This window comes from Chironomus tepperi, unplaced genomic scaffold (genome assembly GCF_022539635.2).
Source record: "Chironomus tepperi strain 1889 unplaced genomic scaffold, CSIRO-AGI_Ctep_v1 contig_137, whole genome shotgun sequence".
In the NCBI taxonomy this organism is placed as follows: Eukaryota; Metazoa; Arthropoda; class Insecta; order Diptera; family Chironomidae; genus Chironomus; species Chironomus tepperi.
Window position 1 is genome coordinate 1,211,824 of NW_027226259.1, and position 26,315 is coordinate 1,238,138.

Consider the following 26,315-nt stretch of genomic DNA (forward strand, 5'->3'; position numbering starts at 1 on the left):
ACTGCACATTTGGGAATTTTCATTCTCATCCACACCTTATGTGTATGTGTGTGGATGTGCTTAACGCTACTACGTATTGTTATGGTTATAGACTAGAGTATCGTCGAGACAAATGTGACGGCAGAGAAATTATAAGTTATATTGTTATGTTTTATGGAAGTTGAAATGGAATTAAGGCTGGATAACTTGAATTCCTCGAAACCTAATGGATGAGAATTGAAGTCGACACAATCAGGACTTTATCAGCTTATCTCACTAAGGTGCTTCATCCAACTAAAGTAGCAAATTCAAAAAATTCATAACAGAACCAAGTCATCATCCCTTGCTCTCATAATTGACATAATCTATGGCATTTGAAAACAAAACTATTCAATTCCTTTTCGCATCATTTCCTTTTAACCCCTGGATTTGTTTCGCAACATTGAAATCAGAACTCAACCTCAGCATTAAACATCAGAAAACAAAAGAACAATTTTAGTAAATTATACACAACAAATAAACAAAAAAGTCTATATAGTCACAACAATCTTCTTGATCCCTGCTTCATTTGACTTGATGGGTGAATATTTTTCATTCCTCATTGTTGTATACACATGTATAGGTATGCGTGTGTGCGCGCAAGTAAACATTCATGTATCCGAAAAATGTTAGCCTTATGCTACCGCTGTTACTGCCGCTATTATATTACATCTCATGCGTACTTATTTATTGTATAATGCGGATGGGTGAGAGAGATAGAAACACATGAAAGGTATGGACATGAAAAAAAAAAGGTATGAGAACATGGAACAGAAAGAAAAAGTCTATTGTTATTTGCTAAAAGAGCGACAATAGCGAGCTTTCTTTATTTATATTCACCCCTGACAAAGCTTCCTCTTATGCCGTATAAAAATATCACAATGATTAAGTGAGGGAGTTATTCAGGATAATCTGTCTAGGAACGAATATTTTTTGAGGCTCTACTTTGAATACTTATGGAAGCTATTAAGATTACTTTCAATTTTTCTAATGACTTTCCAGAAACTTTTTCAAGTATTTCCATAGCAAAAAGCAATTTGCATCCTCAATCTTATTAACTTGGATCAAAATGATCCACAGCATCTCGAAAAAAGCAGCACTTACAGACAAAAAAGATGAGAAAAGCTTCCTCAAAATGACGAACACGAGATGCCAAAATAATATAAAAATAAGCAAAAGCAGAAGAGGACGATGAAGTGGTAAGGGGGCAGTAAAGTGAGAGAGTAAACGAGAAATTTATGCCTGAAACATTCACAAGCCATTTTTTCTCATTGCTCTTGTTCATTCTCTCAACGCTATTGTAAAGTCTATACCAAAAAATGTTCTGCTGCTCATAAGGAATTGAACATTTTTTTTAGTTAGTCAGTCTTTCACTCACTTTAATGAATTTTACATTGAGGTTAAAAAGGAAAAGCTTTTGACTTATTGACTTTAGAGGAATGTGTAGAGTGAACCACACTTTTTTTTGCTGACTATGCTGGGAGATTCTCTCATTTTCATGATGGATGTAAAATTATCTATCTTGATTGAATTGAAATCTATGGCTTAAATTGCTGGGGCTTTTTTTGGGGATTTGAAATGGTTTTTTAGTTTCTTAATATTGATTGAAATCTTCCTGCTTCAATTGGCAATCTTTCGAGTGACTTGATGTTCATTTATCTAAATTTGTTTGATGCCCGATCGACATACATTAGCATATGAATGCCTGGAAGGCACACGGATTGGATATGGCTAAAAATTAGGACAGCGTAGCTATGACTCAATAGAAAAATCAACGAAATTCATCCTCAGGCCAAAAACATATCAGCCTGGATCCGAATTGTTGTCCACTTCAATGTCAAGTGCTTTCTAGGACTTTATTGTTCTATCTAATCATCTGGAGCTACTACTAGTCAAAGCCAGTCCCTGTGTTCTTGAGCTAAGACATAATTCATGAACATCCCTCAAGAAATTCTACACGAAGAAGTATTCCAATGGTAATTTCGGCATCAAAAGTTCCTAATTGAAAACTATTAAACTATATTTTAATCAATTCTCACTCATAATTTAATTATTCAAAACATCAAAACAAAAACTTTAACCTTTCCACATGTCATAGAGGTTACATAATGTGGTACAGCATGTAATTTGATTCCACACGTTTCTATTTCTCTTCTCCTTAAATTCAATTAAATTTCTACCTTGTGTGTGTCTTTAAAGTAATACGGCGAAAACAATTTTAACGTACTTTAAAATAATAGCATGAAAATTATATTGAAAATCTTTAGAATTACTTATTCAAAATGTTCATTGAACCATTCATTAAAGTGTTTTAAGGAGCTTACCCTTGTGAATGAATTTTTCTTGAAAGTATTTTCGTATGCAGCAAATTAAATATATCAGCTTACAGCAGTGGTGGGCAACCTGTGTTCCGCGGCACCAATACATGTGCCGAATGTTTTGTGCATTTTCAATTGAAGCTTATCACACAGATGTGCCGAAGAAAACAAAAGGTTGACCACCACTGGCTTACTGTGATGACATTATAACCTTTATGAAAGAAAATATGCTCGAATGGAAATTTGTCAAGAAAAAATCTCAAGGGACTGCCTGCATTAGTAAAAACATCTTATGAAAATTCTCAACTGTACGCAAATTGGAGCTTTAAAGTCCCTCCTTCTTCATTTTCTATTATATTTCACGTTCCAATGATTTTCATGTTCCATGGGCTTTGTTTAAAACATTCAAGTCGTAGAGTAATGAAGGTAAGAGACAGAAAGAAGATTAAATTAAAGTCAGGTTAAGTAATGATAATTCATAATTTAAATGCGCTTAAACTTGACGAGTGATTTTCATTGGCTTTGATAATGAAAAAAATCTCAAAAATCTGAACAGTAAATAGAGATAAATTTGATTGAAGAAAATGAAAATTGTCTATACTTTATCCTCTCACGACAAAATTCGCGTCTGGTGTCAATATGTCATTTTGGATTTAGGAATTTTGTAAGTGATACTTACTGAATTGGGATAGACATTGAATTTATTTAGGTATTTTCAAATAATTTATAAGCATAAAAACAGAATTTAAAATGATTTTCATGTTATCAAAATGACTCCAAAGAGGAAATGCTGAAATTAATTTCGTTTCTTGCCTTTTATCTTGTTTTGAGATTTGGGGGATGTATTGAGGAATCAGGGTCATATTCAGAAAGAGCGACTTTGGAGGACAGAACCCCAAACTAATTGGTATTTTAACTATTAATGTCTGATCTAGTCATGATTCCAACTACGAGGGGAACTAGGATATAGTGCAAAAATGCAAATTTGTGCATCCAATCCACAGGAAATGAAGGTTTGCAGTTGCTCTAATGAAAACTCTTGCTTCTAAGTTAAGGACTCTTTTTGAAGAGTAATTACAGAAGGATATCCACCTTAAAATTGAACTCTGTACTTAAATATGTGAATAGACAACTTATACCCTCAAAAGTTCCATCTACAGCTCTGCCTAAACTAATGGAACATAAATACAAAATTACATAAATTAAGGAGAATAGCAAAACAAAAAAAAAATATGAAAATTTCCCCCATGTGTGTATGGAAATGCTACATAGATGGATACAAGTAAATGAAAAATTCACATAGACATTTACGGAATCACACACAGGTGAGGGGAGGCCGAGAAAATTGAAATGAAATGAATGTAAGATGAAATATTTCTCATGATATTATATGCCATACATAAATATATTTTCCTCTAAAGTAACGTATAGGAATATTTAAATAAAAAGCATTAAGAGATGAGTAGCGTGGTTGTTGCTGAAGCTGACTTGTTATAGCGCATATTCTCTGCGTTAGTCTGATCAAGACGAGACTGTTTAGGTAGGGACTAGTCTAGGTTTAACTTGATCGATCTTAGATCCTAGGCTAGTTCAGTTGCCTTGTCCATTTTTGAGGAACTCGTGATAAATTGACATACAACTAGTTTATAACTAGACCTGGAATCGACTAATGACTTACTATACGGAATATTTCAGAGAAAATGTCATAAGCTGACCTTAGGATTAGTTATTAACTAGGCATAATGTCAAGTAGCCTTAATAGACATATTGCATGCTAACATACAACCAAGGTACCTGAAAGGGGTCTCTTTGCCTGTTAGGTCAGTACACTCGAGTTTAAACTGTTTCTGGCTTAGAATTTATTCAAAAATTGTATGGTCTGCATCAACAATACATAAATTCACTTAAATATTTAACTATTTTTGAGGAAGATGCGCTATAAAAGTCAAACAATAATAATAATAATAATGTAACATCCATAAATGCACAATATCAAGACTATATATAGATACGTGTATAAATTTTTATGTAAAGAAATGTATAAACGTATTATAATAAGTATAAAGTATAAGAAGGAAGAATACAAGTAAAAAAATTGTTAAAGGAAAAAAAGTAACAAGTAACGACATTCATAAAAAGTATCTTACGTTCGTGTGTCATATACTTAAATATTTTATATGTTTTTCTTATTTTTTAAATGATTTTTTTTTTGTTCGGTATATTTTTTTATATCTCTTATTTTATTCTTTATATTATATATTTTTTAGGTTATGGTAGGTAGAAGGTCTGATTTTTTTTGTGAATATTTTTATTTTTCTTAGTATATATTTATATGCGCCGTAAAAGAAGAATACAGAAAAAAATATGGTTAAGAGAACTGGAGAAAGAAATTTATTAGCATACCGTTTCGCTCACCTTCTTCTCCCATTGCAAGACATAGGGAACGGGATGATCGCCGGGAAATTCGACGTGACAATTGAAGATGACACTCTCGCCAAGTATTGCTGTGATGTGTGTTGCATCTTGACCTGAATAAGGAGAGAATATAATACATAAAAAAAATGTTGTAAAATCATGTCTGTGGATTTTGTGGATGCAAATGCTGGGTAATAAAAATTTATTTCTATTTTCCGGCACATAAATTTAATATTCCGATGACTTTAAAGGAAGAAAAAAATTTCTCCAGCTATCGTCCATCAAAAAAAAAAAATTCCTCAACATTATCCTCCTTAAATCTCTCGTCTCATTTCAGAACAGCCGCATTATGCAATGATAACAACAATCGTTTACTTAAAGAACATTACGAGTCTTCATGTTATTTTTAAACATAGTCACACAGCCACATCCAGAGACAGTGAGGAAGATGAAAGAAAGTTGTGTTTTAGATAAAAAGGTATGTTAAGGTAGGATAGGCATTTTTGTGGGTTGAATATAGTAATATTTATGTATATTTATATTCATTTTGTACACAGAAATTTAGACTTGAGAGAAACACGTTAAGTTGTACAAGAGGAACCGTCAGGTAAACATACACAGCAAAAGAAAAATTTAACATGACATTAAATTTTCATCGTTTTGTGTACTTTCAACATTTATGTCGGATAAAAAGCTATAAAAAAAGTTACAGAAGAAGAGGAGAGAAAAAAGGGAAGTGGAAAGTGATGCAAGGTACACATTGGAGATAGAAAAAGGGGATGATCACTAAAAAAAAGTTTGTTTCTTCGGAATGTGCCCTCATTCAATAAATTTTTTGTTGAGGAGATAGAGAATGAGAGATTAAACATAATAATTTAATCATGTTCAGTTCCAGCTGGGGTTGTTTGTCTAATAATGTTGACTTTTGGGTAAATTACTTGCTGGTCTTGTGATTTTTAGAATGGAAATTATCGATTTTGTGCGTTGCTATTTTTGGGACAATAAAGCTGTGCCTGTCCATTAAGAAAACTCTAATCTTCTCATGTAAGCTTTAAAAAAAAGTTAATTGATTCCAGCGGAATAAAAAAACATCTCATTTCTGTGGGGTTAGATGTGTGTGTGGGCGAGTAAACAAAACTCGATGTAAATACACAAAACAACAATATGTCTACGTCTGGTATTATAGCCATTAATCCTTTAAGAAGCTTATTGACGTTATTTCTATTTTTGACAAAAATTTTATTGCCAATTTTGAAAGATTAATGCGGAAGTAAATTGTTTAATTTTTATTTAATTATGGCATTTGTAATCAATTTCATTGGAACTAGGCTAAGCTTTAACTACTTTATTAGTGCCATATAAAAATGGAAACAGTTGGTCGATTTGTGATTGGCAATGAACAGTCACCGATAGAGCAAATATTAGACGTCAACTGAGAAAGGCCATGGATTACAGATGGACTGCATGGCCAGCAAAGTAAGTATGATGGAAATAAAGCATGTCTCGGACTGAAATATTCTAAATCCATTTACATCTAAATTTCAATCAAAAACTCTCCAAATCGCTGATTCCGCTTCCAATATAAAAAAATCAATCAGTCCAAATTTTCATGAACTCATAAAGTGTCAATCCCCTTGGGATGATACAAAAGGGTTTCGTGAAAATAACAGCAACGTCAACAATTTCTTTTTATTTTCCATCCAATTTTTTTTCTGTTGCTGTTGTTGTTGTTGTCGTGTAACCTTTACCTGAAAAATGTATTGAACATGCTCGTGGTGATTGAAAATCAAATAAAATTATATGTGTGTCATTGAGTCAGAAGAAGAAAAGGAACTTCTTTTTTTAACACAGGACATGAGAGCACACAACGAACACAAAAAAGGACGAGGAAGGTGAAAAAAAATATATACAAAGTATGAATATAAAAAAAAGGTTGTAAAACGGTGTATGTCGTATGTTTGAATTTGTACATCTGCGTACCAAGTGGAAGAAGATTCCTTCAAAAAGAATAAATATACTCGACAGACTTTGCTTAAGAAATAAGTAAATTTGCTTTTTGAGAGAATTTTATTTTCAAGGATTTTCCTTTAACGAATTAAATTGTGCCTTACGATGGGGGCTCATGATATTGAATTGAAAAAAAAAAGTCTTCAGATCTAGCTGGGGACGTTCGCTTATTACGTAACGCTTCTAGAGACACAAGCCTTATGCTTATTGCGCATCAAACAATCAAAGGAAAGGTGGTGGAGAGGTAGTCAAAAAATAGTTTTATCCCGTTACGTAATAACTGAGAGACCCCAAAGTTGGATAGGAAGAAAGTCAAATAGCAACAACAACATAAGCATCCACAAAAGATTATATGTACGCACCTGGTTGTATTGAATTACCACTCGTATTTAGGAGAATGAGAAGTAATATAAATAATTTATTGTATGCATTGAAAAGGATGGATGTGGTCGATTGCGACCCGATTAATGTCTGATCAGGACACCACCGGAAATCCCCAGGGTTACACACGCCCATGCCTCATATGATCCCATAGCTCCACTAAGCTAACGCATCTTCAAATTTTTCTTCTTTTTTTGATTGTTTTATTATAATTTTTTTATTTTATTTCTAGTGACTTTTGTCGCTAACTTCTTCTCAACTTTTTCTTTGTTCCTTTTAATGCTCCTTTTCCTATTGTTGTCGTCCTTATTTCCTTTTATTTACTTTATATTTCTTGTTTTACTTGTGCTTTGCCTAGAATGAGAAAAGAAAGAAAAAAAAATTATGAAATGTCACGAAAAAATTAGGGAAAATGAAAAATTGTAAGTAACAACATAGCATAGCGACAGTTGACAGCAGAGAAATTCTCATTCTATAAAATTTATGCCTCCCATGCTCAAAATGAGAATGAAACAAAAGAAATCGATACTCATAGCATTTCGTTGATGGAATTTTCAATTTCTCAAACTGTTCAGTTTGTCTTTTGAGTTTGATTTGGAATTAAGGTTCCAAAGATACTTAAAGTCGTGCATCATGGCTGCTAGAGCATTGCTTTATTGGTGGATCGATAGAAAATAGTCTAAATGAGCTTGTCCACTCGAGTAAGTGCTGATCGCTTGACAATCAATTGATTGTCATTTTAAACCACAACCAAGCAAACGCAACTTGCTTCTTAATATATTGCCTGCCGTTTAGACATCATTCCAATTAGCGGAAGCTCACAAGCTTCTCATTTATGTCTCTCACCATAAATATCTGCAGCTTAACTTAATCCAATGAAATTATGAACAAATTATCAATTAATTCATAAATGCGTCTTGACAATCACTCAATACTTGACCTTAACAGCCATAAATACATATTTTGATTCCTACGCGATCCAAACAAAAATATTCAAATCATTCAATCTCGTCCATATAATGAAGTTTAGTCATTGATTTAATTATTGAAAGAAGAAAAATATACATTTAAGTTACAATTTATGTTCATTCAAAAAGATCCGACGACATTATCCGTTAAATGGCTTTTTATGTTAACATAATGAGCATAAACTTATAAATTCAGATATTCTTATTTCCAATACCACAAATCCAATGAAAATAATGAAATGAATAGTAAGATATGAGGCATAATAGAGGAGATGTACATATATACATATGTAAATGCATCATGGATGGAATGGATGTGATGAAGGAATTTTAAATGATAGGTGAGAAAATAGAATTAGAAGATAAGCTATAAAAAAAAGTGGGAGAGTAAAGAAACAGCTACTTTTATTATGGATTGAGTTTATACATTTGTGAATGCATTTTGTAGATACAGATATAACAGGCTTATGGAGATAAAAACAAGATACAAGATGGATTTTAAGGTATACAATGCACTTTGTTGGAAATGGAGAAACTTAATCGATCTTTTTTTCTGTTGATGACCAAGCACGCGGATTATATAGGACACCGGTTTACGTGATGTTGTCGATGAATTTTTGAAATTTTTTGTGGATGTAATTCTGTGGATTTTTAGATTATTTTTGTTTAATTAATTTATTACAGACAAAGTAGATGATGGCCTGGATAGAACCCCAGGAAATTAATGAATGAGAGTATGCAGATGTTCAGAACAGATATGCAATATCCTGAGAATGATGGTAAAATAGAACTGGACTGTCTATGCATTTAACATGGAAATTGTGTTATGATTGGATGAACATCTATTAATTTATAGTAACATGTTTGATGCTGTATTGATAAAGTGAGAACAAGTTAAATGATGACACAAAAATTCATGTTTCTCACAAGATAATCTTAAACTTCTTTTAATTCATCTCCATTCTCACATTCCAATTGCATATTTAAGAATCCACAACAGTTTAGAAATATCAAAACACACAATAAAATATGAAGAAAGAGAATAAACAGTAAGAGTTCATTTATGTATACACATGAACGGAGGAAAGGTCGAATGATAATCATCAGCAGCAGCAAACGATATTAGAAGTATAAAAAAAAGCGAAAATACTTAAAGAAATGAAAGAATGAATAAAAACTAGTTTTAAGCAGAACTCTCCTAAACTTCCCATCATCTCGACTTTATTTACATTCATTTGTCCCGTTAAAAAACATCTTCAATTTCCTCAACGCTCATGTTGCTCTTGATGCTTCTCATTATGTATGTGCGTGTGGCGGGCATTTAGTAATCGTAGCCAAAAAAATTTTTTTTTATTGTTTCGATGCTGCTAGTTGTAAAGAGTGAAATGATGAACAATAAGAAGGAAACATTTAAGCCACAGACGAAAGAAAGAAGAATTATTAAACAATGATTGTGATGATGATGAAGTAACTGAACTGAATTTATCTGGGTATTCATTAAATATGAGAGATTTTTGAAGGGAAATTGAGATTTGGTTGGGTTTGTTTAAGCTTGATGCTTGCTATTATGATCATGTTTAAGTGAATTTGATGAGTTTGGAATTAAAGCTTACAAGATAAGAACTAAGGGAACTAAGGTTTCCAGAAGTTTGGTCTCGACAAATTCCCGGGATTCCCAAAAATTGTAAAGCATTGCCAGCCGACCATTGTGACTAGAATTGAATGATTAACTTCACACAGTCCATAAATCACCTCCATCAATCCACACCAGACTAAACATTGTATAACATCAAATTCATTGAATTTTTGTTAATCCATAATATTTGCAGCTCTCACAATGAGTCTGCACAAAGCAAGAGAAATAAAAGTTTACACAATAAAACTACAAACAGCATCAATTAGCGCATTAATTTCATATTTTTGACAGCTTAGTCACTTTTATATATTCATACTGATGCCTTTTCCTCTTCCACTCATTCCATCATCCTATAATCTTCTTACAATAAAATGAGCTTTGACTGTCACGTTTTTAGATGTTTATATTTTTTCTCTCGCCTCACTTTTCACATGCACAATGTCTCAACAATGGACATACATATATAAACATCTCAGCCCATCAACAAAAAGTGATTTATCAAATTTCCGTGAGCTGATAATGGGATTTTTAGCGCAAATTTTACTTCTTCCTATTCATTTCCATTAATATTATTTATTTTTCTCACTCTCTAGTCTGTTTTTTTCGGGAAGAGATTATAACATGGCAGTATATAGTTATTTATAATGGCATTTTATGTATCTCAACTTTATCCATTAATATTTGCTCTTTTATGCTCCAAAATTTTTATCTTCATTTTAGTAGAATTATTATTTTTTTTTTCATACACTATGATGTCCTTATTATCAGAGTTTGAAGAGAATTATGTGGTTGATGTGGATTCAATATGTCTGGGAAGTTTTTTGGTCTTCTTAATTATGTCTTATTTGTTTATGAATTTTTGTCATTTGCTGTTTATAGAATTGATTGGAGGTTAAATTTATAAAAATTCGAATTTAGAGACTGAATTGCTAGAATCGGAATTTAAGGACTGAATTGCGAGAGTCTGAAGTCAATAGGATCCAAATTGCAAGCATGATTTACTAAGAATCCAAAATTTGAGACCAAATCTTTGAATTCTGAATTTCAAGACTGAATCTTTAGAATCTGATCATTTGAGGCCTCAAGTGTTAAATTCAATCCATAACAATAATGCGCCATCAGCACCCCAAAAATTTCCAACTTGTATCGCTTAATAATGCAAAACTTTTCTCACATTTCAATTCAAAAATCATGTTTTTGTGAAATTTCTCGAATGAACAAATGAAATAAAAAATTTATTCTTTCAGATATAATAATTGTGTGAAATATTAAATATGGATGCTGGTGATGGAAAGAATGGCAGAGAATTTTTATGGAGATTTTTTTATTGAATAGAATGAATTATTCGTGGTAATAACTAAGCAAAGATGAATTGAAATAAATTTAGAAGTTTTTAATAAAAATTCATATTCACAGCTTGAAAATGGAAATTCGCGATGTTCAAATTAGTTTTGGTTGAGATTAAATTTTTTTTTTTTGAAAAGAAGTGTTGCTGGATTATGGAAATTAATAGCGGTAATTTTACTAAGAGATTAAAATTCATGGAACTTTTTCATAACTAAACTATCGTGCTGAATTTGATAGGATTAGCATAAATGTTAATTAAAAGTGTTCGATGAATAAAATTATGGATGGAACTTGTTTGATTTGGTAAAGTAATTACCTTTACTGTTATCTATGTCTGTTGACAAAAAAGAGAACTTCCAAAAATTCCAATATAAATCTGATGAAAAATTCACCCAATTTCCCATCAACCCTAAATTATGTCATGCATCAATATTAATTACTCTAAATAAGTATCCATTTAACATTCATTATATACATCATACATATCATGACTCTATCGAATGTCAAATGTTATTAATTTCCGTAAAAAAGCACAACATTTTTTGTTTCATTTCCATACGTATTCAAAATTAGTAGAGCTTGTAGGTCAATTCGAAAGCCACAACCATAAATTAATATTATAAAACTGTTTTGGTTGTCATTTTATATCCTCTAAATCTCCCCTTAATTACAGCTTGTCATGAATTATTAGTGCAGAGATTAAATATTTGAAAATAATTAGTTAGAACAAAAGGAAGTGGTTAATGGAGATTTTTGAGGTAAATTTGAGAATTTTTGATTTTTTTAAGGATCTACCCGAGCGACACAAGTCAAGAAGGCTCCAATAGTCATGGCTTGTAGCCATTAGGTCAATTAGAGGTTGCTTTCATTTGGTTCTAGTAAAAAAGGTTTAGTGGAGCTTTAAAAGCTGACTGATGCATCCTTCATTTATGTAGTTCGGGTTAGAATTCTTAGGCTTGAGATTCGCATAATCTTGACCTCCCACACCCCTATAAGCGTTACATAACAAGTAAACAACCCCTATACGTTTTTTATACTCTGAAAAATTGACTATAGTCAACTCAAATCCACATTGATTTCAAATCCACACAATATTCCGAATAAAATCATTAAAAACTATCAAAATTAATGCATTTCAATAGTAAATTTTCCCAGAAACATCAAATTGACTGCAATTGACTCAAAAGCTCCTGTTAACCATTTTCAATTCAATTTGAATCAATCTCATTAGACTCATTTGATAAATTTTCATTCCTGTATTAAGCTCTTAATTAAATATTTCATGGGTAAATCATCATTTTACACCTTTTATTTTAGTGCATTTAATGACGTCGCTTCATACTTTCAGCATTTTGAATGTGAAAATTGAATATTATTTGTATTTAAAATATCAATTATGCTTGTTTAACATTTGATTGATATTTGCTGAAAATTATGCAAATTTAATTATTTGTGTAGGGTTGAAGGAAATATTTTTAAAGCATTTGACTTGCATGTGCTGAATATTCTGAATATTATCGATTTTCTCTTCAACTTTTCCTGTAACTAATTCAATTTTTTCTACCCTCTGACTTGATTTTTTTGGTTATTTATCAAATTATATTCCATTTCCTGAAGACATTTTAGCAAGAAAAATAGAGCACGATAAAGTACAACTCATAATTAAAGCAAATGAAAAACGATTTCAAGACGAAAAGTACGATAAAAATCAACGACAGGCACTAATGACTGTCAAAAATAAAGAACTGAATTGTGGAGAAAGGGATGAAATGAGAATCGAGTCGTATTTCCTAGAAATCAGCGTAAAATGTTTTCCAATTAACCTAATTCCATACAACTTTTCTTTGATTGCATCCATGCCCGAGTGATACACATGAAGATCTGCCATGGAGCTATTAAGGCTTCTCTAAACCTCGTATTAACTTCAAATTGGAGCCACTTAGTTTTGAAAGTCATATGGACTGCCAAAACTAGGATTAGGAACAATTTGAAACCCAAAAGGGGACGATTACCATTTACTGCTAATAGAAGAGGTTCAGAAGAGCCTTATAAGCTCCATGTCAGAGCCTTCTTCATTTGTATCACTCGGAATGAGAGAATTTGAAAAGTTTTTAAAATAAAAAACTTTGAAAGGTGTTCACATGTGCTGATGGAAATTAAAAAGTTAAACGATGAAATGCAAACAAAAGTGAGATAGAAGAGATGTGAAATAATATCAAAAAAAAAAGTTTTTCGTTCATGATGAGAAAATGTTCTTTTACTATGACTTAGACATGGATTTATGAATCAAAGTTTGGAACTAAATTTCAACATTTTAAAGGATTTAATATAGTTGAGAAAATTGCGCTATGAATTTAAGGGTTGAAAGCACGCAAAACCTTATTTATGAAAATGCCTTTGAACTTCCATTAATGTTCCTCATTTTGATTTTATTTGAGGAATCAAAACAATATTCTTTAATCAAATTTAATTCAAATGAAAGAATTTACGTAAATTGAATTTTTTTTTCCTCTCCGATATTCCAACCGATTTCATTACAATCATGCCATGCCTTCATTTCATCCCAGAAAAGAAATTTCTTTACATTATCGACAATTGATCAATCAAGTGCATTGTGAGGAAAATCGATGGGATAAAGAGAAATTGAAAGAAATCTGCTGCTGGAAGTATTCTAGTGATGTAATGGAATTTCCTGAAATAGACGTCTTAGCATTTGGCTATGATGTCTAAGAATTTAGGGAAGGGGGAGGTTATGGACTTCTTATAATGGGGGACATGGACTTTGAACTATTAAGGTTATTAATTTCTAGGGTTCATCCAAATTTGCAGGTCTTTAAACCAAAATAGCTCAAGTCTGCAGTTTCAGGTTGTACCTTATAGTTCGTACAAAGCTGAAAACACGTCATTAATGAACACATCCCTGATAGCTCGATTTGCAATGATATCAATCAACTTGCAGCTTCCGTACTCAAGATTTCCATATTGTTTAGCGTTTTAGAGCATTAATCAAATAATTGTTACAGATCATAACATTTTCACAGCTCATTCACACCAGCCAATAAATAGCACAAGCACATTTTCATAGATACACAAAAAAAATTATTTAAATTATCGATAAATAAGAAAAATTCGGAAATTTATTCAAGTGCGTTCAAATAAAAATTGAATTTCAAGTGCTTTGTTCCATATTTCTTTTTGGGTGCTGTTCTTATTTCTCTGTGTGCTATTTCAATGTCGAGCAGCAGCAGCAGATTCTTTCTCTCTGTACAATGTCTATAGACTTTTCATAAATCATTGATTTTTTTCTTTCGTTTAACAGGCAAGCAGAACAGAAAAAGAATTAAACTTTCAATCTCGCCCACTCGTACCAGAAATTTTTTTTATACTTTATTCTTGTCTACGATTCTTTTTCTCTATTATGTCTTTGATATCTTGAGGGCAATTTTCGTATTTTGAAATAATACATTTAAATATTTAAATTATTTTTTTTTTTTATTGTCAATCAGTATTGCCGTGCTTTGTTCAGTTATTCAGTCAGTTGTTTTGAATTTCTGTCAACATTATTTTTCGAGCACTTTGTGCTGATTTTGTTTTGCTGTTGAATTTGTTTGGACTATTTTGTTTTGACTTCAGTGAAATTGTATATAGAGTTGCTGCTTGAGGGTCTCTTTAGAAAAAAAAAATATTATTTGGATTAGAAGAAATTAAGCTTGAAAGTGCTCATTTCGGTGAATGAAGGGGGCTTGTTCAAGTGTTATGTAACGCGGGAAATCGATTTTTAGACCCTCCTTACCCCTTTCCGAATGAAAATCTCCTTTTTCATGGTTTGAAGCGTAACAACATCTCGACACCCCACATGAGAGCGATACCTAATAAGTGAACAACCCCCAAACCGAAAATCCATTAAACTTTATGTCCTACCCCACCATATGCTACTATATTTCTCCCCCAAGGTAATAATTCAAGTCAATTACACACGAAAAAAAAAAACTTTTTTAATTGAAGTTGAAAGAATCAACATAAAATATTCAAGACTGCCGTCTAAGACGTGGAATTAGAAATACGTAGTAAATATGTCATCATCAGCCATAAAATATAAAATTATTGGATATATGTAGATTAAGATGAAATTTATTACTATACTTTTAAAATTGCTGTCGTTCGAAATAAGAAGAAGAAAATTTAAAATAAATTGTCGATTGGAAACAGATTTTGTGGTTTTGACTGGAATTAAAATGATTTTCCCCCACTCGTACCCGCAAAAAAACAGAAAAATGCTCAATTCGGTCAATTGAAAAATCGATACAACCAAGAATCAATGATTGATTCCACTATAAAGAGCATAATATTATGCATAGAAAAACTTTCCAATCGATTTGTTTGCATTCTTTATTGATAGTGCCAGCTTACCCTTGGGAAAACTTTGTTGGACATAGTTTTTGGCACATTTATAAAAATGCATAGTTTGCACATTTTATAAATTAATATAAACTGTATCAATATTGGTCAATCAAATGCATTTTCATGATTTTCGATGACTAATCATCATATAGCTCTGCATCATCATCTGCTGACTCTACAATTTCCATTAAAATCACACAAAATCTCCCCAAGGATGCTCCTTTCAATAATATTTACATTTTTGTGCATTAAAAATCAGCTCACATGTATGTACATGCTCTAAAAAAGAGAACTACATAATATTTCACTTCAAATTAAAGAGCTTTAAGAGTCATACGCCACTCATATTTGCATATATATGTACATGAACACATTTATAGGGTATGAGAGCAATGTACGAATCCTCGCATTGCACTACTCATATTATGTTATTTTTTGCATGGATTTATTTAATTAAATTTGTATTTTTAGTCTTGGGATAGACTTTATGCTACACAAAATAGCAAAGTATTCAGAATATTGGAAGGAAGCTGTCGATAGATACAGTATAACACTTGGTTTTGGAATTTGACAGAAGGAAGTTAGTGATAAAGCTAGCTTTAGACGTCATCGTTGATCTGAACGCTCAGCGAAGTATGTATGTAAGCATCAGGCAAGCGTCTGTCAGTCTTGGGACTGATTCCACTCAGATTTTTACGCCGACCATACTTACTCATTTCACAAGCCGTACAGATCAATAGTGATCTATGTCCTCCTTTAGATAGCGCCTAAAATTGGCTCTATCACATCGTCCTTAGGACAGATTTTGACAAGAAATTAAGTTTTAGCCATCCTGCCACACTCTTCACATCATGTGCCTCCCAGGAATTTCTAGATTACTTCATTAGTTTGACACCAAACTTAATCATTTCTATGACAAGAAATTTGTAAAATTTATAGCAGTTTTAAATTAAAGTGTTGAAGTACAGTGCGACATACAATGCTGCATAAATAGAGAAGCCTTTTTTTACACTCTATGCACATAAATGACAATAAAAAATGAGAATTTTATATATATTTCATTCCATATGAGATCCTGCATGTGTGTTTGTGTGAATTTGACATGATTTCAATTCACTGCTAGCATAAATTGCCTTCAATCCAAATATTTTCCCTCGTTTATGCACTTTTTTTAGTCTCTCTTTCTCTGGATGTATCAATCACATTGAAAATTGGCAACAAAAAATTTTCTATGCCAACGAGTATCGACTCGATAGGACGACTGGAATTTATTTTCCATTATTTTTCTTTCTGTTCATTGTGTTTGTGACTCTGACTCATCATCATTCACAAAAAAAGTTCTCCTTTACCTTTATTATCTTGACATGTCACACAAATAAGTTTATACAATGAGCTTTATGTGGGTTTTAAAGTCCTTTTCTATTCTCTGCATGCAAAATCACCTTGAAATTCTTCTTCATTCCTTCAATGTCGCTCATTTCCATTTTTCAATATTTATACACTCTATGCATGCAGGCAAGCAATGTAGGCTAGTCAAACGAACTTCAATAGCCTCTATTAATCAGGGATAGCTATAGCTGGATGACAGAAAATGGGTTTCTAGGAAACAGTTCAATTAGTGGAAATTTCACTCAATTTGTTAAAATACTGAACAAAGCAAATCCAATTATCAAATTGACTCCCATCCAATTTATCTCAAATTCATACACTTCATCCAAAACATATCCATATCCAGGATACTCAAACAGAAATAATAGCAACATATTTTTCAAAGCACTAAAAAAAGAGCACATTAAAAGGCAAAAAAGTAATCTCTTTCACCACACATTCCTGATGACCTTCATGGAAGGCTTAAATTACTCTACCGCATTGCCTTCCACACGTCGTCTCTACGCCCAAAAATAATTTTTCAAATCACTTAGTTTTTTTTCTGCCTCTCTTACTTTCTCTCTTTATGTATTCGGTACAACATGAAAAAAAGGATCACTAAAAAAAGGGGCCAACAAAAAAATTTGGTGCGTGTGTTTATGCATACATATCAGATCACGAGTAACACACAGGATACACATTAATAATAATGTGAACTAACGCGTTAGAGAGAAAAGGAAGAATCGCGTTGGAAGTGAGTAAGTAGTTGACTTTTTGATGTAATTTTTTAAATAAAAAAGTAAAGTCAAAGAATCTTTTTTTTCGGGTGGAAACATTATAGCTTGCGGGTGTGGTTGGGTGTATTGTCGGGAAAGATTTTTCATCCCCGACCCCCACTGTAACATCGTCCTGTGCTTTCTTTCTCCACCTAACAAGATACAAAAAAAAACTTTTTCTTTATTACTCCATTTCATGTCGTGTCGTGTCGACATCATCATCACATACATATATATAGTAGGTATATACCTAGTCATATTCATAAAGATGTACATAGAGTTCATATCAAACAAAGAAGAAAATTTCTTCGTGATTTTTTACATTTTTTTCTTGCTTTTTCTTCTTATTCTCGAAGGAGAATGAAGAGCTTGATGTTTGCACCCTTGCCGCGTCAATTTGACATTCTCATTTTTATTTTTCTACTTACTGTCTTATTTTCTAGGTTAGTCAGAGTTGGATTAATGGTTGTTTGAAACAATGCACAGCCAAAGGCTGCTGATAAAGACAAGAATTCATTTGGGGATGAGAATTATGAAATTTTGATCAGCATCAGCTATAGAGCCAGCTCAATTGCTTAAGAGGTAAAGAATCAGTTCAAACTAGGTCGTCTTAATACTGCAGTTTTAGATTCACTAGACTGTAGTTTTGGGTTGTACCTTAAAGTTTGTCCAAGGCTGCAAGCTTGCAATTTCGGACGATCCCTAGTACAAACCAGATTACAGAGCTAGTCAGTTCGGAAGTAAAGATACTTCAACTAATTAATGAACAATATCAAGCCAAGTTGAAGATCATTGCAACGTTAAATCAAAAGAATGTGCAGCAGAGGGTTCAAATCTTATCATAATTGCAAAAAAGCTCATCTCTGAATCAGCACCGACAATCCCTTATATGGTCTGTCTCACCCACTTATTCACTTTACATTTCAAGCGACAAAAATATTCATCTGCTGATGATAATGATAAGATATAGGAGGGGAGCACACAAAAAGAAAAGATGAGGAATAAGAAGATGAAAATAAAAGGAATAGTCAGCGACACGGAAACACTTCTACTTTTCCAAGTCACTGAAAATTGGAAATGTACGATGAAAAGGAAAGAAAAAGAAGATAAAAATAATAATATGATGAAAAAGATTTTCATTTAAGTGTCAATTGCAGGATGATGATGGAGGAGACATGACATAAGAAATGGAAATTGTGGACATTCAAGGCACATTCCTTCTTCTTTTGTGGATTAAAAAGTAAAAAGAGAAAATGAGGCAATTAAATTATTTACAAGAAAAGTAGCGGAAACTGCGGTTGAGATTATAACAATTACAATTGATGGACTTGCTGTGTGCTGCTTTAAAAGGTAGACAGTTGAGGAAACGTAAGTCTACAATAAGTATAATCAGCATAATGTCAAATAGTTCAATTTAAAAATAACAATATCCAATCAATACGTTTAATTGCCTTTCATGTCCTCTAAAGCTGCCTATTAAAATTTATTGCCATTTCTCACTAATTCATTTGCATTTTTCTATTGTTTTCTTCTTCCCCACTGTGTCGATTGTTTAGCTATGAGCGATTACTTGGTGACAGATTGCCTTTTTGTTATTTTTTGCATTTTTTCACCCCTACTGATATGAGATTGCGCGACGGGACGCGGCGTAAATATGAAAAATTTTCTACTATTTGGTTGTTTTTTTTTCTAACTCTTGTCAACTCCACATTTGATGGAGTTTATTTATAAAGGGTTGGATTGTTAAGGGTTCTTTGAACTAGATTTTGAAATGCGATAGCTTGCTGATTTAATATGAAAATGCTAGTTTGGAATTTATGAAGCAGTTTATGCTATATTGTTATGAGATTCCCATGAACAATGTTACAGCTATTGTTAAATCTCAGGAAACTTCAATAAATTCATTAATACAGCCAATTTCCATTTCAAATTCATGTCTAGCTTAATTTTAGCATTCAGATTCTCAAAATCTGCGTAGATCAGTGTTGGGCAACCTTTTTTATAACGAGGTACATATTGGTGGTAAGTCAAAACCAAATCTACACACGACATACAGTTCATGGTATGTTTCTGGTGCCGTGGAACACTGGTTGTCCACCACTGTTGTAGATTATGGCAAATTATAATCCCCATCTCGATATTTACATGCCTAAAACTTACTGAACCATTTAATTGATAAAATTGCATGAAATATTTTTCTTCAAATCCATTTACTTTTATTTCCCATTTCCTTGTTCCCTCATGAGATGCTTTTTAATTCAATTTCTGATCCTCGACATCTTCACATAATAATCAAATTATTTCCCTTTTTTTTCAACCGGATTTCCATATCCCACATGCAAATGGAAATCATTACAACCTATCTATTTTATTTTTATTATTATTTTAAGGTAATAGAAGGTTGTGGAACTAAAAGAGGCATGTGGAGTTTAATGAACGAATTCATTGGATTTATGAAAACTGGAAATCATGAAATTTTAAGGCGTGAACGAATTTAATGAATTCTTTTTTATACTTCTTTTGCTCAATTGACTTTACTTTCTATGCTGTATTATTCTGTCGATAAATTAAGACAAATTAGGGGGAATCTGTGGGAATGGTTGGACTTTTTAATTCAATTCAGAAGAATGGTTAAGAGATGGAAGTAAAGGTCAATTATTGATGATTTGTGTGGTTATTTGAGCTTTTCATCTAAAACTTTTTGTTGACTTGAAACTTTTACTGGTTGTGGTTGTGGAATTTTTTGTCAGGTTAAATATTTATGCTTGATGTGAAGCATAGAGAATGAATTTTGGATTTATGTATGCAATTTTGAGAATTTTATTGTTTCAACAGAATTGGATTATATGTAAGAACTGAATCTATCAATCTACTGATAATGCTTTTGACCACATATCAGTCATGATAGCGACTAATATGGCAATGGCGAACGCTATGCGGCTTAACTATGTGGCTTAAATTGACAATCTTAACCGCGAGAACCATCAGATGACGACAAAAGGAAATAATTCGGATTTTATCATTTAAGCAATTCCTGCAAATTGCAACAAATCTTAGTCTACACAAATCATAATCTGCTTACATAACCTTCATCTCCTTATCCATCAATACATTGTAAAAACATTGACAATCATTATAATCCCCAAGGGCAAAAATTAATTACTTGGATATAGCCATGAAACAGTCGCAAATTTTCTCGAAAATTGAATTTAATTTTTTAATAAAATCGTTTCCCAGAATGGAAATGAAAGCTTTTTCTTCAGATTTCCATGGCAGCAGATTACGTTAGTATTCTTGACAAAAAAAACTGTAGAAATAATGTTTTGATGCCTTGAGAGTATTTTGAAGCTTTATGAAGCTTTCATCCCGATCGGCACTTGACCAAACCAAGGGGTTGCAGTTGGTACTAAGATCCAAGTATGCTGCCACCACGTTGTCATGGTGGCGTCATTTTAATATTTGCCGATCGGGTATGCTTCGAGAATTTTCAATTTCTGTGCCTGAACAGCTCAGATCGCAATCATTCGTACTTCCCTTTTCAGACAATAATCAATAAATTCAAGTTCATTTTGCGAATTTAAAATGAATTCCAGTAAATATTTAATCAAAAGGAAGTATGTAAAGTATGATGTGAACAAAAGGTAAGCAGCATAACATTTCATAATTAATTACCACGTCGCACAATCTGTCACCTTAAATTTTTCATTCCTCTCATTTTCATTAATTCTTTTTGTGTCTTAACATTTGTTTTTGTCTTCTTTTCGCCATTTGTTTCCAGCAAGGGCGCTGAAAAAAATTTTTGTGCATAATTTTTTGTTCCCTTCCTTTCATGTTCTTATGAAAATGAGATTGGATTGGGCTTTTCATAGCTGAGTTTTGTAGAACAAAATTCTTGTGGTGTTTACAATTTTACGAAAGGATTAAGCATTAATGCTAAGACGGTTGTCAAGTTGCGTGAAATGTTGAAACTTTCTGGAAGATTTATTCCCTTCTAGGCTCCCTTAAGATTCTTAATTATGTATTTTTGTACTTTAGTAATGAAAATTTATGAATCTCTCGACTACATACAGTCATGAATCTTACAAAAATGCGTCGCACACCACAGTGACTTCCGAACTTAGACAAGCATATCAAAACAATAAGAAGCAAGCTGAGAAAGAAAATTTGCGTTAGAATTGAAATGGTTTTGACAAATTTTGCAAATTTCAAACGGGTCGGAATATTTTCTTCTTTATCGTCGTATTTTATTCGTCAACAATTGTTCACAGCTGTGAAGGCTGAATGGGTTTGACAATTTTTCATACTTTTTTTATGGAACGAGACTTTTTCCTTTATATTTCAGTAAATTTTAATACCAAATAATGCTCATTTTCGATTGTGTTTGGGGGGTATGAATTGGTACCTTTTTGGGGTGTCACCATTTATTGTTTAAAATGTTTGTTGAATTTATGCAGGATTTGGAGGAACATTATTGTCTCTAGCCTACAAAGGAAGGCCTACAAAGGAAGGCAGAGACAATAAGCTGATAATAGCGTCATCAAAGGAGTGGTTCTGATCCCACTATAAACTGTAGGTCTATTGAGTGCAGTGGTCTGGCGCACCCTCACTCGTTAAACAATCATTAGCCGCGAATCGCCCTAGCGCAGCTCTGGATCTTAAAGATCTGAATAGCTAAAGGTTTTTTTTTTTTTTTTGGAGGAACATTGAGTCATGGAATTAATTAAGATTTCTGAATTTTCTTAATTTAATAAAAATTTTCGAAATGTTTTAAAATTGAATATTCAAATTTTGAGCACAAAACACTTGAATTGCAATTCAACCCTATCATGCTGACCAGCGAGTATGTTAATGTAATCGACAGACACAGAAAAATAAAAACACTCAACTCGAATATTTTTTTAAATTTAATTCGTCTGAATTTATTGACAGCATTAATGAATGCATGTTTTTTAATTGAACATTTCAATTTATTCCCTTTAGTTATTTTTACTGAATTTAAATTTGAACACATAGTATGTGTTAATTGGTCCACGATGGATTACATGAGAGTGAATAAATTGGATGGGGGATGTTCGGTTGTTTCTTTTGTTCTTGATATCCGCAATTTTAAGGATAATCTATGAGGAATTGCCACAATTAATTGTCTCTTTGCATAACATGGTCCAGTAACCAGCCTTGCTTGCCTATAAGGCTGACTTCATGGATGTAGATTTGGTTAGAATTTATATGGAGTAGCTTATAACCATAAATTGGAAGGAAGCTGTCGATAGAGATAATATTGTCCTTGGTAATTGGCAGACGGGAGCTAGAGATAGAGCCAGCTTTAGGAGTTATCTAAGGGAGGCCATGAGTCAGAATTAATCTGTACAGTCAGCGAAGTAAGTAGCTTATAATCAAGCTAAATTCATAAAGACTGGTATATAGTCAAGCTAAGTCCACCATGAGTCATGACTTCTTTATAATCTAGCTGAAATGGCTTCTAACTAACTCAGAACTAGCTTGAAACCAGAGCATAAAGCACAAAACCGACTAGTGTCTAATTTTCCATAAAAAATTCAAATAAACTTCAAACCATGCTAAACACTAAAATTTTATTGGTATAATGCACTAGTTCCAAATAAAATATTTGACATTTTTGCGCTTAAGTAGAAATGACATCATTTTACCCCAGAAAATGTGTACCATTATGTGCAAAACATGTCGAATTCTCTCATTTTCACTAAATTATTTTCACACAAAATCCAACATGAAAGCAAGACTTGTCAAAATTTACAAGTTCCAATTCACATTTAAGTCTACAATTTCAGTGAAAGTCAAGCAAAATTTCAAAGATTGCATCAGAAATGAAGGAAAATTACACAATTTTTCCACCTTACTCCACTAAGCACATCACTTTGTAGGTAAATACAAACGAGGAATTTTTCTCATTTTTCTCAATTTACTTTACGTCCATACACGTCCGTGTGCTTAATAGTATAAGAATATCCTTTAATTGTATGTGTACACAGTATGAGAGAAATGAAGAGACATTGAGACAGAGGAGAGAGAGTAAATTTCATGGGGAGGAAAACAAATGGGTGTGTTCCTTTTTTCCAGCAAAGGCAAAAGCGACAGAGAGCAAAGAAATTTAAGGAAAAAAGAAGAAGAAATAAAAAAAAAGTTTTTCCTGTGAAACTTTTTTTTATACTTTTTATGTGGATGCTTCTTCCCGAAAAAAAAAAGAGGAAAGAAACAAGTACAAAGAAAATTTTCTTTGGTGTGGCATGAAAAGAAGAAGAAGAAAGGGAATAAAAAAATCCTTTATTGACAAAGGAGAGGAACACACAGCACAGCAGCAGCACACACGAGAAAAAAAAGGAATGGAAATTGTGAATGAATTTTTGAGCAAGAAAATCCCCTTGTGACCCAAATTGCAAGATTTAATTTGACTGACTCTGATTGTCATAAACTGCCGTACTTTGTGGTGTCTACACTATGCGAAATTAATCCTTAATCCTCAAAATGGTGATCCTCTTATGTGCAAAAAACAAATATCATGAAAATGAATGAAAAATTTTCCTCACTTTTTCATAAAAAAAAATTATTTTCTCTCTTTTTTAAGAGAATTTTCCTTTTTTGTTTCACTTTTCTAAAATTTTCACTAAATTGACATCAAAACTTTCCAATTTTCATTGATTTTTCCAATTTTTCACAATTATATTTCCACTTTTTTTATGTATTAAAAATTCTTTTCTTTTTTCCTTTTCAGCAAAGCTCACAAAAATTGAACGACAAGGAGCTCACCGTATACAATACGTCTCGATTGGCGTGAATGGTAAGAACTGAAACTAGCCCTGATTCATACACTCGCGATTTTCTTCCATTCACACTCTTTTTTTATGCTTCCTTCTTTTCGTTCACTATTCAGCCCTGATTTTTCGCATACTGAATATAATTTTTACTGTTTTTCTCACTCTCAACTCTCACGTTTTTTTCATCACTTTTTTGTAAATACACGATACAGGATGTTGTATGTATATCCTGTCCTTACTGTCTCAAATTGAACATTTGTATGAAAATTTCCATTATTGTATTTGTGACTGTACACAAGGGGGATGAAAAATCATGAGAGAACGAGAGAGGAGTTTGCGCGGCAAGTGTTTGAGAATTTCTTTTGTTCTGCTCAATTTTCACAGCAGCGAGCCCTTAGTTCCCAATTTACAAATTCCTCTATGTAGCACATTTCTTTACTCATTTTTCATTCTCTGAGAGTCCATTACTCACTAAAGTTTTTTGAGTAGGAAAATTGCGAGAGATTGAATGAAAGAGAAACTGTCAAATTGTGTGAATAAAATAGAAAATCATGTGAGAATTTGTCAAATCCACACAGGCAATGCTGATTTTTTTCTTTCTTCTTTCAGAATTGGTCTCCATTTCAAATTCGATGAATTTTATTGTCATTCTAAGCGCAATTTTCGCTATAATTTTGTCTGTTGTATAGTTTGGCAATTTCTAATGGAGATGTCACGTTCCATTGATAGGAACTAACTCTAGGGTTGGAATGTAGATGACTAATAATACAAATTATTTGGATATGCACTTAAACCATGCATTTACGCTATATAATATCAGAGATCGATGTCTTATTTGTTTTATATGACTTAAATTGAATTAAGCGGCTCAACTCAACTTGATGCTGACTTTTGGATATTTTTTAAGTTCACCCATACTATTTAACACCCCCTTTCCCCCTCCAAACGCATTTTGTATTAAATAGACGACTCCTTAACTACATACTATATAGATGCCTAATGCTAATCTTAAGAATCAGACTTGACCCATTAGAATCTTCACTCTCACATCCCCCATACAATAATTCCATACTTGCTCCTTAATTTCATCTCTCAACCCCTCTATTTTCTCTTTTCTATATTCATTTCCTCACTTTCGGTGCCGTTTTCATCCCATGCTATATGTTACATACATAAGCGTCTATATAGATCATTCATACAATACTGACAGCACTATACATAGTCAGTCATCATCATCCTTTTAGATTTCAACACGAGAGAATTGTTTGATGAATTGCAATTGTCACAGATGAAAGGAAAGAAAGAAAAGAATAAGAAGACGTAGAAGAATTTTCTTCTTTTTTTGGATGTAAAGACATTCTCCACATCTCATTTATCTCCGCTCACTTTGCAAATTTTCATTTCTTTTTCTGCTTATTCTGCCTTGTGTGCTCTTTATGTGTTTATCTTTGGATTTCTTTCATTTAATTTTATATCTTTTTACAAATTTTACTTTTTCTTGTATCTACATAGTTCAGCAAAGAGGGTGGATATGGAATTAAGTTTTTGGGTATTTTGAATGATTTTTGAGGAACGAATTAAAGTTCATCCTTAAATAAGCCTTCGTAGAAAGTTTTGTGATGATTTTATGGATCAATAAGCAAAAATGAGTAAGTATGGCTATCAACTTAAACTAGAGCTACTCTAGATTGAGGATACGCGACTAGCTTACTCTTAATGCCTTCAGGTGTATCACAGAATACATTGGAATGTGTCACGGACGATAAAGTTTGAGAAAGACTGAATTAGATCAATAGAACTAAAAATCTAGACACTCTGGCTGCAAACTATCAACCTGTCAAACATCATTCGATTAAAATATTTAACGATGCCTGAAAAAAAAGTCACTG

The 26,315-nt window shown here is 32.4% G+C and overlaps 1 protein-coding gene across 5 annotated transcripts in view; it reads right to left on the minus strand.

Moving 5' to 3' along the window:
- LOC139087729 (protein turtle-like) overlaps positions 1-26,315 on the minus strand; it is a 102,433-nt gene that overhangs the window by 52,033 nt on the left and 24,085 nt on the right. For 3 of the 5 annotated variants that reach the window (XM_070636629.1, XM_070636628.1, XM_070636625.1), the window contains exons 3-4: positions 7,121-7,493; positions 4,740-4,864 (exon numbers count right to left, since the gene is read on the minus strand). In XM_070636629.1, the coding sequence (XP_070492730.1) occupies positions 4,740-4,864; positions 7,121-7,274 (279 nt within the window). In that variant the 5' untranslated portion in view covers positions 7,275-7,493. Of the gene's footprint in view, positions 1-4,739; positions 4,865-7,120; positions 7,494-24,198; positions 24,426-26,315 lie in introns of those variants that run through there. The other 2 variants (XM_070636626.1, XM_070636627.1) reach the window with 2 other exon arrangements.